This window comes from Ostrea edulis, chromosome 9 (assembly GCF_947568905.1).
Source record: "Ostrea edulis chromosome 9, xbOstEdul1.1, whole genome shotgun sequence".
Classification (NCBI taxonomy): domain Eukaryota; kingdom Metazoa; phylum Mollusca; class Bivalvia; order Ostreida; family Ostreidae; genus Ostrea; species Ostrea edulis.
The window spans coordinates 15,988,524-16,005,327 of record NC_079172.1 but is presented as its reverse complement, the minus strand read 5'-3'; the positions used below and the strand labels follow the sequence as shown (position 1 = coordinate 16,005,327).

The following is a 16,804-nucleotide window of genomic DNA, read 5'->3' as shown; positions in this document are numbered from 1 at the left end:
GATTATTTCACTGTATACAGGTTTATAACCCGGAATTAGCTTTCAAAGCTGGGATTTTCTCAATATTGACTAACGCACAGCAAAATGGGAATTAGTCCAGCAACGGCAATTTCCAGGGAATTAGCCTCATCTAAACATCAAATTTTATATGGTGAAAATTAGTAGCGGTATAATGATCTTATGCAATATATGAATTTCTGGCATTGGTCTTTGACCGTTTGACCTCAAAATCAACTGGGGTACATGTACTCTTCAAGTCATAGGGGTTTATTTATGGAGAAAGCTTAATGGCTTTCAGAGGTAGTCTGAAAACGAAAGTGCAGACAGACGGACGAATTAATAGCCGACCCCTGTTTGTCGCTAAAAGCGGGGAAGTGGCCCACAGGCCTTATCGGTCACCCGAGTATTAGTTAAAAGTAGTTAGCCGCAAGGGCTATGGAGTCTATAATAATTTTCCTGTTCTGCATATCTAAGCTAAATTTTAATATTCAGCAGCTGTATAAAACAAAACGTGTTCTTAAATCACAAATGCCACCTTGAAAGTGGCCATACTAATGATGAAATACTTTACATAATAAAATATTTGTTATACTAACAGTATACGACTATTTTGGAGTCGCCTTAGAGTCACAACTATGGGGTTGAGAAATTCACAAGTTTAATACACCCTTTCTGCTTTTTATCCCCGATTACGGGGACATATATAATTTTTGGTCTTTCTATTGCTGGTAGGACTTTCGTATAGGTGTTTTCCATTTGACAAGATATATCTATTGGAACCAGAATTACTTTGCTGATATACAGCGACACCAGTGTATTACAAACACATGCTGTTCCAAATATGCATTTAGTTTTAATACAGTATCAGCACAATTAAAGAAGTCTTTCAAATGACAGACATTTAATCACTATGAATAGTTTGATTCCACTCTAATATCAAAACATCTACCCCTTAGATCATAGAATTCAAAATTTTGGTAAAGGGCTAACTGTCCTTCTAAATATCCATTTAGTTTTAATTTAGCATTAAAGAAAATGTTATTTAACCGTTTTACACATAAACACTATATGCCACGTTCAGCGTTGTCCTGTTGTCAGAACCTCTACCCTGGAGATCATAAAATTTACAAATTTTAGTAGAGGCCTTCCTGCCTTTACATTACTATGCATTTCGTTTTCACTGCAGATGTGCTGTTGTAGAGAAAGAAGGTATTTGAAAATTAATCATTTTTTGTCACCCAAGGCCCCGTGGAAATATGAGTCGTAATATATACAGTCCATGTCCTCCTTGTCCAAAAAATGCTTTATACCCAATTTCAAAAGAATTGAATGAGTAGGTAAGAAGTCAAAATAGTTCAATAGTTAACGCAAGACGCGAACCAACACGATAGGTCACCTGAGCGACTCAGGTGGCATGATAACCATTTAAATATTTTAAAACTGAAAAATGCCATGGAAAACTCCTTTTCTAAGCTCAGTTTACACAACAATGTAATGATTCAATTGCGCAGCTGGATGTCAGAATCCCCCGAGCTGCAAGAACGAGGGATTTGTCGCCCATACCTGTCAGTGCCTGTGTCCCCCGGATCTGAGCGGTGCTACCTGTGAACAAGTGAAAAGTGACAGCGGTAAGCATTTTTAAAAGTCAGTCGAATTCCTGGTTGTTATCAAATATACGAATACAGAATCACCCCATTCTTGTTTTATTACATGCCTCAATGCACAGTGTATATGTGTAACTACCATATTGACTTAAAACTGGATCGTAACTATTCATGACACCCAGAGAGTGTATTCTCCGGCAAATTTTCTATGTAACACGCACAGTCGGTAGATACACAAAAGGATTTATGAATTAGTTAAGTCACTGGGTTGGTTGATTTTATACATCTCAGAATATTTCACTCATATGGAGACGTGACCAGTTCTAGGATGTAGACCTAAGCTTTCCACTTATAACCGTAGTAGTGAGGGTTGTTTTTAACGTGCCAACGCCTGCCGCGACCTCCGTTATCAAGGTCATATCCAAAAGACCCATGATTCTATCTTCAAATGCCTCGAACGTGTAGAAACGACTTCTGGGGAACTCCTACCCAAAGGTTTGGGCACGAGTTCTCCAAGAGAAATTGTACCCATTTATATTTTGATACAAGTTATCCTGGAGAAAAACTAAATGTCAGTTTACCAAACAGAAATGTGGGTACGAGTTCTCCTTGAGAAAAATTGTCAATTTTGATATTAAAATCTGGGTACGAGTTCTCCCGTAGAAAAACGTTGTCCTGGGTACGAGTTCTCCTGGGTACGACTTCTCCTCATATCGTTGAAATGGACGATACCCGAGCCAATGGTGGCGACACGCATGTCCGCTTAGACTAGATTTGCATCTAATATACCAATATATAAGAAGTATATTTTTCAAAAGTTGTTAATCTTGTAATAATGCAAGGTGAAGATAACGAACAGTGATCAATCTCATAACTCCTACAAGCAATACAAAATAGATAGTTAGGCAAACACGGACCCCTGGACACACCAGAGGTGGGATCAGGTGCCTAGGAGGAGTAAGCATCCCCTGTTGACCGGTCACACCCGCCGTGAGCCCCATATCCTGATCAGGTAAACGGAGTTATCCGCAGTCAAAATCAGTGTGCCAAGAACGGCTTAACAATCGGTATGAAACACGTCAGACAGCATTTGACCCAATGCGAGGTTGTATTGACGAACTAGATCGTTATAACGACCATAGAATTTGCGAAATGCTGACTTCAATCGAGACTGTTGAAATCCCTGTACCATCAACTTGTTTGTTAGTAGCTTACAGGGCCGTAAATTAACCTTCAATTTGGAGGAGGCAGGAAATTAGGCGGGGGTCTGGGGGCCGCCCAGGCCCCCAGACGCTGAGCACATTTTGTGCACACTGAACACGTTTCGTGCAACATCCTTGATTCTAGGGCCTTCTAAGATGTTACTTGACTAACTCATTCTAAAAGAAAGATTTGGAATGCTTTTTAAGGGAGGTATCATGTTCTTAGTTATTGGAAACAACATAAATTCTAATGAACTTTAAATTTTAATTTTTTTTGGCTCAAAAGTTGGAGGAGGCAGCTGCCTCCTCCGCCTTCATGTAATTTACGGCCCTGGCTTACCTCGATTTAAAAAACTTACTATACCCAGAACAAGCTCTTGCATATCGAATCAGTTGAGATATATAAACACCATATGCAGGTGATAATGGAATATTGCTACATAAATGTGGGAAGTTGACGATGGAGAAGCTGAAATCATCCCGTTTGTCATACAGTTGAGTTGTTAGTTTGCCGTTAATGTCTACTTTCAATAAAATATCTAAGTATGAAGCAGAAGTGGACGACTCTGTGGTGTCCTTTATTTCGAGCTCACAGGGATATATCAAATCGACATATGAATGAAAGCTATCATTGTTTATAGACAAAACGTCATCGATATATCTAAAAGTCGAATTGAAGGTCACAGCGAGATATTTTTTCTTCTCACGTAGAAATTTTTGAATAAATTCTGCTTCATATGAATATAAAAACAGGTCAGCTAACAAACGAGCACAATTCGTGCCCATGGGAATTCCAACAGACTGAAATAGTAGAAGGTATTAAGTATTCCATACCATTAGCCTGTTCAGCGCCTATTACAGTGATATAGCGGTTTTAAAAATTGACCATGATTAGGGTATAGCAAATTTACGATTAAGATAAAGGAACTTGGTCAATTGTAATGACTATGGTTACCATAGAAATAACTTAGTGTATGAGTACAATGTTGAATTGGTTGTTTCAAAGTCTGTCCTGTAATGTGGTACTTTTATGTTAAACTTTGGAACAATCGGGAATCGAACCCGGGGCCCTTACATTACAAGTTAGTTTAGTTTAAACAATATTTATTCGTAAATAATTCGATAATGTTTACAAACAATGCCTTATACATGAAATAGATTGAGAAACAAGTCAAAAGGCTTATATTAATCTCGCTCTAATTACAAGTTAAGTGCTACCCCGGCCGATAATTATTTGGTAATATTACTACAATATAAGATATATATCTACATGTATTTCGGAAATCATACAAACTTTTCACCTTGAGGAGATGAAAAAAAAATAACTTTAGAGAAAATGTTAGAAACGTCGCGCATGACAGATCTTTATTTTTAGGCATCTCCTATAGAGTATATGGAAGATTTGTTTAAAGTCTAAAAATAAGGGTTGTAACATTCAAATGATAGGAGAAAATCAACAAATAAGAAAGAAAACTTTTCTGTTTAAAATTTACGGTAAATATCATAATTTCTTTTTAAATTCATGGAGTAATAGGTTAATCTAATTGTATTGAATTTATGCGATATTTTTTACCTCGCATTATATGGAGACATCACATTTATGCATTATTCAGTAAACAATTCAACTTCCACGTTCGAATAAAAAACAATCATGATGAACCCCCATATAATAGATAATGATAATGCATGTCCTTTTCTAATTTATTCAATAAAGGCATCAAATCTCCAATGTCTGATTTTCACGGTCGATTTTTGTAAAGAAATTAGTTTTGAATTTCGTTAGAAATTAATTAAAACTACATAGAAATGATCAAGAAGATAAACTTGCTTTATTCAGATTGTGGTGGCGTTATCAATTTGAGTTCAGGGCAAATGCAGGTTATTGAATCTCCCGGATACCCTAACGCAGTTGCCAGCGACAAGGAATGCGTTTGGTTGATTAGGGTAAGCTACTGCACGAACAGGTACATACTGTGTTTGAGGTAGGTGCATACTCTGTGTGTGAGGTAGGTACATACGAACAGGTACATACTGTGTGTGTGAGGTAGGTACATACAAACAGGTACATACTTTGTGTGAGGTAGGTACATACTGTGTGTGTGAGGTACAATTGTAGGTACATACTCTGTGTGTGATGTACAATTGTAGGTACATACTCTGTTTGAAGTACATGTAGGTACATCATATGTGGAATTATTTACATTAATAGGAATGCTAAATACCCAATATTACCTTTCAATGGGGCATTGATACACCTGTGTGAATTACTAATACTCGTTACCTACATGTATCATGACTGTGAGAGAAAGGTTGTACTCCACGCGGATTGATACAGTTATTTGAATATACGAGGGTTGTCCATAAAGTTCGTGTACAGCCTTGATAAAAACTGACAAACATTGATAAAATATATGAAACTATTATTTTCCTTAAATTCTTGTTTCATTTCATTAATATGCAAATTTTATGTTGTAACCCACTTGAGAAGATATTTTGCTTAGTGGAGCATATATTCTTTACATGAATCGAAAGATGTTGGAAATATTGCGTTTTACTTTATGTTCCCAGTTCAATGACCTCATCAAGAAATTGTTCCTAACAAATTTCTTAATTACTAGTTGTCATTTTCATTTGAAAATTTGCATACACCTAGTGCAAAACTAATCGGTATTCTAGTTTTCGTTTCCTTTTAAGGGACCGAGTGGATCCAATATCAAACTCGGAATAGAAGAGCTTAACATAGCAAGAAATGATCTGAATGCTCAATGTCATCATTGGATAGAAATACGATACAACAGGGTCAGTCAAACTGGCATAAGGTAAGCGAAATGTATTATTTCTATAACTGTTAATCAAATTTACATTCTATGATCGTCAACGTGCGGTAGAAACAAACTTTTCCCCTTGTTCACCCTCTCATCTAGGTGATTAGGGAGGGTACTTCGCAACTTGGACGTCCAGGTTCGATTATCGATCCAGGGGATGAGTCAATCCTAAGACAGTGAATTTTCCTTTGTCAAGCTCTCGGAATTAAATGTGAGAGTATTGGTCCTTCGGATATGATCTTTAAAATGAAGGTCTTGTATCTGGAAAGACGAATCCCGTGGGATCAGGTTAAAGGTCCACAGTGTCCCTTGCTTGTCGTAAGAGGCGACTAAATGGGGTGATCCTTCGGATGAGAACGCAGAAACTGAGGTCCGGTGTCACAGCAGGTGTGGCACGATAAAGATCCCTCCCTGCTCAATGGCCATAAGCGCCGAGCATAGGCCTAAATTTTGCAGCATTTCACCGGCAATGACGACGTCTCCATATGAGTGAAATATCCTCGAGAGGGACGTAAAACAATATTCAATCAATCAATCATCTGGTAAGACGTAGGCACGATTAAGAACCCTTAATACCCAATTATGTTAGAACATCATAAGAAATCATTACAATTATGAATTTATATAGCTCTTTCTCTCTCTCTCCCTCCCTTTCATATTCTAGTCTCGACATTGTGGCTTTTTGAACTAAAGGAAAAAAATTAATTGACCTTGAAGACTAGTATTTTATTTATATATCATCTTAAGACCTCTAAACTATGGTAAAACATTATTCTAAATCCACATAAGTTCGGATTGGCATAGCTCTTTATGTTGCGATATCAGAATTTCCAGAATGCGGCTTTAATTTGTCTGACCTTGAAAAACATATTACCTTGGGAAATAATACTGTATCTTTTCCTTAGACTTCTCTCCCATTCACCTTTTCGATTGTTGATTTTGATTTTAATGCTAGATCTGTGTCTTTTCATTGACCTTGTTTGTTGTTTGATCGTGTTCTTCTGGCAATCATTGCTTTTCGCTGTTCACTATATCCGAATCATCAATGGTACGGCCTACCTAATATTGCTTTGAACTTAATCAGTCCATATCATTATCTTCCCACCATTTTATTCCATAATCACATTGTTTTGTAAGTTTTCCCTCTAAATTTATCTGATTTCTGTAATTTTCAAGAATAATTCTATTTTCATCCCGACCCGACCATGGTACAAACTCTCTATTCCATAGTCAGTAAACACGCTTTACAACGAAACCACCACCATTTTTATCACTACAACAGTGTGTCACTCTTGTCACCAATGTAGTTTATCGATACTTGTCGTTTTTGCGTGTTATTTGTTTATGTATTATATGTCTCTTGATAAAGACGCGGGTTGCGTCGAAAATTCGAGTTTTAAATAACCAACAGTGCCGTGGCCTTTTCAGTACTTTTATAAATTTCTTTACTGGCCTTGTATCTCCTCAGATCCGACACTTAAAGAAAGTAGGGTGTTGTTGGGTTTTTGTGCTTATATATATATATATATATATATATATATATATACGGTTTTGGGATTTTCACCATAATGTGTCAATGAAGGCAAAAATCTTGTTTTTGTTAAACAGTATTTCTTTTGTACATGTGATATATTCAATCAGAAGCGCTGTGTAATCCGAGATTCCTTGACTCTTATCCCCGCCTTTATATTGTGACATGTGCGGAGGAGAGTCAGAGCGGACTCCATATTGAAAAGTGGGAATTCAGCGACACCAGCTGGTGTTGCTGCTTTACCTTCTTACAACTTTATTTTGCGGATATATCTTCTAAGACGCGAGTATTCAGTTATCGAAGATTATTCTACAAATAGATCACGATTATTACGATGCTATCGCCATTTAAACGATGAAATTTTGTGCTTATGTGCTGAAATCATGCGCAAAGAAATCGAATGGCGAGGCGGCGACCAAATAGGGGATTTTCGAGTTCTTCTATATCCGTGTTTATTCTGCATTTAGTCACTATTACTAGGGCTGTGCGGTGCACCGAAAATTTCGGTGCACCGCGATTCATACCATTCGATTCGATGCACCGATTACAAATTCCGGATTTCGGTTCGGTTCGGTTTAGATTTTACTTACACCAAAACAACAAATATGGCGTCCGAGTGATGTTGAAAACATGTGGGGTTTTTTATGCAACGGAGATTTAAATCACTACTGTGTTAAGAGTTAGCATTTTCACCACTCAAATACCAACAGAATATGGTCCGTAAGATCATTGCAGATTATCTTTACATGGCATATAGCATTTCTGTCAGTGGTGGAGTGAAATCAACATCGTAGGTAATGACACAGATTTGACAGTTAACATGAGAGAAGTAAATCAATAAAGGAGAGATTTTCAAAGACTCTCAATTGATAGAATTGTTGAATTTTTGCATATCAATGAAAACAATATCATATACATTTTAGATTCACTATAGATTTGTTTAATAATCCAAAACTTATGCAGCACATTAATATAACAAATTTTGATAGACTGTCAGTGTTTTCTTTTTTCTATCAAAGTTATAAAATGCCATTATGAATAGATATGATGTTTACAAATGACAACATATAGTTATATAACTTGAATTAAATCAAATCAAATATGCTACTCATTAAAATTGTTAATTTTTGTGGTGTCATTAGATAAATTGGACCTAACATGAACCGAATCGAAAATAACCGAACCGTGCTGTTCTGAATCGAAACCGAACCGAATCGAGCTAACCCTGAATCGTCCCATCCCTAACTATTACGTCATACTTTTTTAGGCATGGTCATATCCGGTTTATCGTAGTTAACGTAAATACATTAAGTCATGTGTAATTGTATACACAACCTTTTAAAATGGACGTTGATTCTATGCAAGTATACTAGTAATCGAACTAAAGAAATTTTTGTTACAGATAAGTGTTTCTTGTTCCTTTTACCGTAAAAGTAACCTACAAAGGCTATGTAAGTTTGCGATTGGTATAAATTTGGAAATCCTTTCCAAAAATGTTGGTATAGATACATAAAAAAAATTGATCTCAAGCTCTTGAAAATCAATCGCCGATCGGTAAAGAAAACTGACTGAATGACCGAGTTGTCGGAAATCATCAATAAAATTGTGGGGGGAAATTGAATGAAGATATATACCAGCTATTGAAAGTTATTATGTCATGATTTATCTTTACAAATATTGGACAACATTGGAATGAACTGCGACTTCGGCATTGAAAATCCGATAATGGATATATCGGTACTTCTGAGGCATGCACGTAGAATGAGGGAGGGGGAGGGAATGGTCCCCATTTTAACAATCATAACTTTCTATTGTTTATATATACAAATAAAGATATATTTCGTGACACAACCACCAAGGCCCCCCCCCCCCCCCCCTCCGACTTTTTACGGCGGCAAAAGTGAATGGTACGAATGCAATTTATGAAGTGAATCCATAATGTGTTCTCCCTACGATTCAAGTAATCAGATTTGGGGGGGGGGGGGTCTTAGGGAATGTATATGATACGCTACTACACCCCCCCCTCCCCCCTGGGCGTTGGCACGATAAAGAACCCACACTGCTACGGCCCTGAGCGCTAAGCATAGGTCTAAATTTGCGGTACTTAACCTAAAGCTATTGGTGTCTGAAAATGAGAAATGAGTGCAAACTCCTCGACGAGTCGTAAAAACAATCAATCATTCACAACCCCAACCCCAACTGAATTTTAAAAGGTCTGATAAAATATATATTGAAGTATAATAAGTCGTATGCCACTACTTAACCTTCATTCATGCATTTCAAATTTGAAAAAAGTTTGAATATTAGTCAAATGAACATGTTAAGATTTGTTTGTTTTGATATATTTATTTATTCTTGTCAAGAATTTTAGACAAAGTAGTGTGAAGGCATCGTCTCTGACACCCCCTTCCCTGAAAAACGATGCTACGTCACGTGCCTGTTTTCCTCTCTTACGTAAATCCGTATTACATCCATCTGCTACACACCAATGGCACTGGTACTTATATTCGGTATCAAAACCAGTGAGTAAAATAAATGAACGAAATCGTCTGATTGTTAGCTAAACCAGAAGAAAGCATGCCTAAAAAAATCGCCAAATCACGTGACTTGGGTAGATTCTAAAACACAAAATACGCACGGAACGGAAGAACTCGAAAATTCCCTATTCAAGTGATGCTTTATTTGTCGGGGTTAGGGCCGATTAAACGGCGATAACATCGTATTAATCATGATCTATTTGTAGAATAATCTTCCGATAACTGAATCCTCGCGTCTTAAAGATATATCCGCAAAATAAAGTTGTAAGAGCCTAAGAGGTAGGTAAAGCAGCGACAGCGCTGAATTCCCTTTTTTCAATATGGAGTCTGCTCTCACTTCCCCCGCACATGTCATAATATAAAAGCGTGTGTAAAAGTCAGAGGAATCTCGGATTAAGCGCTTGGATGAAACATGTATATAGGTTATGAACACGATGTAAATACTACACAAAAACGATGGTTATGCATTGTTATGAACTTTGCCAGGCAATGTAACAAGAAAACCAACGAAACGTACAGAACAACTAACGACGGAGAGAGAAACCTGTTGCTTGTTAAGTTTGACAGCCGCTTTAGAAAAGACATCCAATCGTCACCAGGACAAATGTTCAAGTTTAAAGTTGAGGTCGAGGGCGGTAAGAATAATTCCTGTCAAAATGGAGTTTTTTGAATGCATACTAGTAGTTATATGAAAAGGTGGAGATTTGTACAGAATTGAATACACTAGTAGCAGTACACTTATGTAGATGAAAGTCTATATCTTACATGTGTATCTTTAAAACAAAGGGAAAACATAACTCTTTATTGATAGCGTATTTTGAGAATAAAATGATCACTAAATATAAAGTTTTGCAAAAAACAAACAAACTGTGTTTCAGGGTCCTCTTCAAATCCATGTGATCCAAATCCTTGTCTGAATTCTGGATCGTGTAACGTGGTTGGTTCAACCTTTGACTGCGCATGCGCCGCAGGTTGGACTGGAACAATCTGTGATGTACCTGTTCTTTCCTGTCAACCCAATCCGTGCCAAAATGGCGGAACCTGTCAAATTATTGGAAACAGTGTGTCATGTGACTGCCCACCTGGATGGCAAGGACTAAACTGTGAAAGTATGTTAATTTAGAAAGTTAAAGAAAATAAAACACAGCGGATCTGTAATTTGACACAATTTTGAGAACATGTGAAGGATCTTTTGATTAGAAATTAGTTTGCCCCTTTGATAATGTATATATTTCACCATTTGATACTCAGGAACTTGAACTGTATATACGAGAAGGATGAATGTACATGTATATCATCAGTAAAAAAAAAAATTGGAGGATATGCGCCATATGTATTTTATTCATTTATAGAAGACGTAGACCCTGACGCCACATTCCTCTTTCGTACATTTAACGCTAAAATAGGGACTGGGGAAAATGAATTATAGGTAGCTACTTTCAGTGGAATCAACATCACTCATTTAAAAAATGAAACTCCAGTAGAACAAAATCAAAACTAGAAAAGGTGCTCAAATAAAGCACTGAAAATGTAACAGGATAGTAATTTTGTATAATGTAAACTTCCTACCCTTTTTGAGGGTCATTTTAAATGCCATAACCTTATTGTTTTCATGAAACGCGAAGATAACGAACAGTGCATGATCAATTCATATGATGCCCCAACTTAATTTTATAATCAGTTAGTACCTTATTTCACCAGTGTTATTTTATGAAGAATTAAGAAAGAAAAAACATTAAACAGTACAAGTATGGCAGAAATAAGGATCGATGTGTAAAAATCTTTACTTTGGAAATTCAGTCTACCTAATCGTATTGTCTGATTAGTTCTGGTTTGCAGATAGGCATAAATAGATTCATACATGTACATTGTGATTGTGTTGCATATTAAGACAAAAATCACAAGTTATTTTTGCTCTAATGGAATCTTAAGTCCTTTTGAAATGAAAAGAGGGGAACCTTGAAATAACCTTGTCACAGATTTCATCTGTTTGTCAAAAGAATATTTTGCATTGTATCCATTTGTTGTTGCGTAGAAAATATCACATCTTAACGCCAGTAATGCGTACAATGATCACGAGAAAAATCCATTCTTAAGACGAATTAGGCTTGGAGACATGGAAGATCTAACTATCATCAACCTATCTATTATGAAGGTCTTCCGCTAAGAAAGGGGGAGGGGCTGTTACAACAAGCAAACTAACAACTTATCTTTATGTCAAACGGGATGACTCCAGCTTCCCCATCGTCAACTTCCCATATTTATGTACATGTAGCAATATTCCATTATCACTTGCACATGGTGTTAATGCCTTTCAACTGATGTAATACGCGAGAGCATGTTCTGCTTGTGATCAGTTATCAAATCAAGACAGCTAGCTGACAAATAAGTTGATATTACAGGGTTTTCAACCAATCTGATTAAAATCAGCTCCCAGATCCACTCCTCTCTTAAAAAAGAGGAACTGATTTTAATTAGATTGGGTTTTCAACAGTCTCGTTTGAAGTCAGCATTTCGCAAATTCTATGGTCGTAATGCGTGTACAACGTGACGTTAGGTCGAATGTTGTCTGCTATGTTTCATTACAATTGTTAGTCCGTTCTTTGCATACTGATTTTCACTACGAATTACTCCGATTACCTGACCAAGATAGCGGACTAATGGCGTATGTCATATGTCAACAGGGCATGCTTACTCCTACTAGACACCTGATCCAATCTTTGGTGTGTCCAGAGGTCCGTGTTTGCCCTACTCCTCATTTAGTATTCTTTGTGGGATTTATGAGATTGATATAAAACATTTTTTTTGGATAAAATATGATAAGGATATACATGTATTGTAGAAGGTTGGATACCGACTAAAATATGTAAAAGAAATGAAGACAGTTTGACTTGAACGGAATCTTTAGGTTCTCAAAGGTGCAAAGTATCAGCAATCTTATTTGAAAATACTGGAAAATTGATGCTTTCAAGATTCCTACAATATAATAAGAAATGCATCAAATACTTTTACATATAGACGTACACAAATGTGATAGCTTCTGTAAGCAATACAAAGTAGAGAGTTGGGCAAACACGGACCCCTGGATATACCAGAGGTGGGATCAGGTGCCTAGGAGGAGTAAGCATCCCCTGTCGACCGGTGACACCCGCCTTGAGCCCTATATCTTGATCATGTTAACGGAGTTATCCGTAGAGAAAATCAGTGTGCGAAGAACAGCCTAACAGTCGACATGAAACTCGGACAGCATTTGACCCAATGATAGGTTGTATTGACAAACTAGATCGTTACAACGACCATAGAATTTGCGAAATGCTGTTATTAAACAATATTGTTGGAACCCCTGCACCATCAACTTGTTTGTCAATAGCTTGCTTCGATTTAAAAACTGACCATACCCAGAACAAGCTCTTGTTCAGTTGAGAGATGTAAACAGCATATGCAGGTGATAATGGAATATTGGTACATAAATATGAGAAATTGACGATGGAGAAGTTGAAAATAAGATACATTTATGATACTAAAACTAGTTCCGTGAGAATCCGGGTTAGAATAGGTTCTCGGTACCCCTTGCTTGTCGTAAGAGGCGAGTAAATGGGGCGGTCCTTCGGACGATACCGCAAAAACCAAGGTCCCGTGTCACAGCAAGTGTGGCACGATAAAGATCCCTCCCTGCTCAAATGCCGTAAGCGCCGAGCATAGGCCTAAATTTTGCAGCCCTTCACCGGCAATTGTGACGTCTCCATATGAGTGAAAAAATTCTCGAGAGGGACGTTAAACAATATTCAATCAATCAAATGATACTGAAACTACTTAACTATGCTGCAAATACATCAGTCTGCTGTTTCATCCATTACTATCATGTTTTAGACGATGTTTAATTTGAATTACAATGATTTTCTCTCCGTTAGCTTCGTCAGTAACAACAACTACTACCACCACCACAAGTTCACCACCCGGAAATACCATGCTGTGTGATTTTGAATCAAACTCCTGCTGGATGGACTTATATGGAAATATTTTTATTCGAACGGTAGTATTTCAAATTATTGAAAAAATCCTCGTTCGTTACTCCAGTAGCAATTTTTACAAATTCGTAAAATTACAGCTCTCTGTATTAAATTGATAATTTATCGTAAACATTTCTTGGAACTTTTTATATGAGTGTATGTTGTACATTTGCATAAAAAATCTATACGCAGGCTTCTGTGAATGTGGAGCCTCATTCAGCGTTTGGAGGTACAACGAGATACGCCTATGTTTTACCTGGCTCTTCATTCTCGCTTTGGTCCCCTTCCGGTGCCCTCAGCAGTAATTATTCATATTCTTACACATTGTATTGGTAATGAAGAGTGATTGGACATCTTTGTTACATTGATATTTGAAAATATGACTCATGAGTGTATTCATGAGAGAGAGAGAGAAAGTCTGTCATATGTGACCCTTCAATGTACATCCATGAAAATGTCACAATATGAAAGGGGGTCTCTTAATACAGTCCGCAAAAAAAAACAACCCAAAAAAACCACATGGTGCCAAATATTGCATTATGCTTTCGAGTCATGAGTTAGGCACGTAAATTCGGTAATCACAAGGTCTACAGTAAACCCGGGGGCTTTTGTTTGCAATAGTGGACCTAACCCTGGACCTATGGCATTAACTCTTCTGGACACTGCATAAACCACGATAATGTTAATTCATAGACCTCTTCATTACCAGTTAGATAGTGTCTTCGTTTCGAAGAAACCGCTGCTGTGGTATAGAGATAGAGCGTTCGCCCCGCATGTGGAAGGTGGGGGTTCGAATCCCGGCTGTGACAGACCTAAGTCTTATAACAGGTAGTGACAGTTCCATCGTCAAACGCTCGGTAACTGGTGTGAATGTCATAGGTCCTCGGAAATGACCTTAAAAACGGATGCCCCGAATCACAGTAGGTGTGGCACGTTAACGAACCTTCACTGTTCAATGGCCGTAAGCGTCGAGCATATAGGCCCTTGACCGTTTTTGGTGACGTCTCCATATGCGTGAAAAATTCTCGAGAGGGACGTTAAACAAGATAAAATCAATCAAATCGTTTCGAAGACCCGAGCACAGTGTTTTCAAAATCGTTTAACAGTTCTACCTTCCGTTTTCGAAGGCTCTGAATTTGGGTTTTTTTTCTTTGTCTCCGCCATTTTTAGATATTTGACTGAAATTTTGCGAGAATAAACAATCATCACTTTAAGGTAACATACTAGCAGTCTCAGGGACCGTCTCAGTCGCTGAAATTCGTACAAAATTTACGTCGGGGATGAAAAGTTCCGGTCGCTTATCACTTAAGGCAGGGAGTCGCGAAGTGCAGTCATATTATATAGAAAATAGTGTTGGGCGGGATTTTATATGGTCACAGGAGACAGAGAATCCTTTAATTCAGGGGGTTGCAAAGACAGTTTAAACTCTCTCACTCTCACTATATAAATGTTTTATCTATCCATGTATATAACTAAATTCATCGTTTAATATTTTTATCATCATTTATATCTTATATAGACATGGAATACTGCATAAGCTTTGGATTCTACATCTCTGGATTCTCCCCTTCGCTGGGGGTTTACCATCGGAACAACTTCCAACAAAATGAATATCTCTGGCATTTTAATCAAAATACTTATGGTTACTGGTATTCGGTACAAATACCGTTTTACGGTACAACATCTGATCTGCTTGTAAGTATACGGTTTATTGATCACTATCTTTTAAAGACTACAATTTTTAGATTTGTCTCTTCTAAATTATGTTTACCCATAAATCTATAAAAGAAATATTGCTTATAGGAGTTATGAGATAGATCACTGTTCGCTATCCTCGCCTTTCATAATATATATGTATATGACATTAAGGATTCTTTACTCGAAAATACCCTCTACCTTGTTCGCGAAAAGTGGAAGAGTTCTGAAAGAAAATAATCCTGAAATTCGGCATTATGAGGTAGTGGAACCCTCATCTACACATGCCATTTAACACACACAATTCCAAAACATGTCGAAGGTTGCACATCACGGGTAGGGTAGCACATCATCGATATAAAATTGTCTCTTGATATTGTCCGAGAGAATCGCCACACCTAAACAAAGCTACCGGTACAATGTGTGTACCACGTGAACTTTCTGTGTATTGATGTGTGCGACGTCATATATTTGTTCCAACAACAAAAAAACCCATTCTTTGCTGCCATTACACATGCTCATTAATCTTTCAGCGTATTCAGATACGGTATCGCCTACATGTACAATGCAAAAATGGAAGTTCTGCCCTGTGTTTAGCGTGTTTCAGACGAAATTCTAAAACTAAAGCTAAACCTTTCAAGAACTAAATGCCTATGTTTTGGACGACAATGAAAGGACAACAATTACTTAATTTATTATCTTATTTCTAAATTGAAGACCTAAAATGGTCGAACTCTTAACACTATATATCTATGTGTGTGTATGTTTATTACTGTTATCAGCAGAATGTATTACTAGAATTCAATTTCAGAACAGAATGCCTTATGTATCCATTTCTGTTTTAGTTTGATATATGTAAAACATCAAAATGATAGTCTCAATATGTACAATATTAATTAATGATTATGATTGTACATGTATATAAGAGAACATCTTTAAAAATGCGCATCTGGTGCATCAAAATTGGTACCGTATAAGTTTTACATAGACACTTTATTACAATAGACTTTCATTATCTATATTTTCTTTCAGACAATATATGGTTCCATTGGCAGTGGAGTTCTTGCTATTGATGAAGTACGTTTGATCAACGGAATGTGTCCCAGCAATGGAAAATAGTGAAAATCATTTCATTTGTCATAGTAGAATAAAAGTTTGTTCAATTTTAGTGTATCGTATTTATTTGGATATTCCAATTTTGAAAGCATTGTGATCTATGCATGGAAATTTTAAATCACATGTAAGTTGAAGTAAACGAACGATGATACATCTCATAACTCCTATAAGGAATGCAAAATAGAGTTAGGCAAATACGGATTCCTGCATATACCAGAGGTGGGATCAGGTGCCTAGGAGGAGTAAGCATACCCTGTCGACAGGTCACACCCACCATGCGCCTT

At 37.1% G+C, this 16,804-nt stretch overlaps 1 protein-coding gene across 1 annotated transcript in view; it reads left to right on the top strand.

The window, feature by feature from the left end:
* Window positions 1-16,570, top strand: part of LOC125660234 (uncharacterized) — a 54,837-nt gene extending 38,267 nt beyond the window's left edge. Inside the window, exons 14-22 of the mRNA XM_048892068.2 lie at window positions 1,512-1,628; window positions 4,644-4,750; window positions 5,501-5,625; window positions 10,186-10,334; window positions 10,578-10,808; window positions 13,611-13,732; window positions 13,902-14,010; window positions 15,229-15,404; window positions 16,437-16,570. Of these exons, the coding sequence (XP_048748025.2) occupies window positions 1,512-1,628; window positions 4,644-4,750; window positions 5,501-5,625; window positions 10,186-10,334; window positions 10,578-10,808; window positions 13,611-13,732; window positions 13,902-14,010; window positions 15,229-15,404; window positions 16,437-16,523 (1,223 nt within the window). The 3' untranslated portion in view covers window positions 16,524-16,570. The remainder of the gene's footprint in view (window positions 1-1,511; window positions 1,629-4,643; window positions 4,751-5,500; window positions 5,626-10,185; window positions 10,335-10,577; window positions 10,809-13,610; window positions 13,733-13,901; window positions 14,011-15,228; window positions 15,405-16,436) is intronic.
* The last annotated feature ends 234 nt before the right edge of the window (window positions 16,571-16,804 follow it).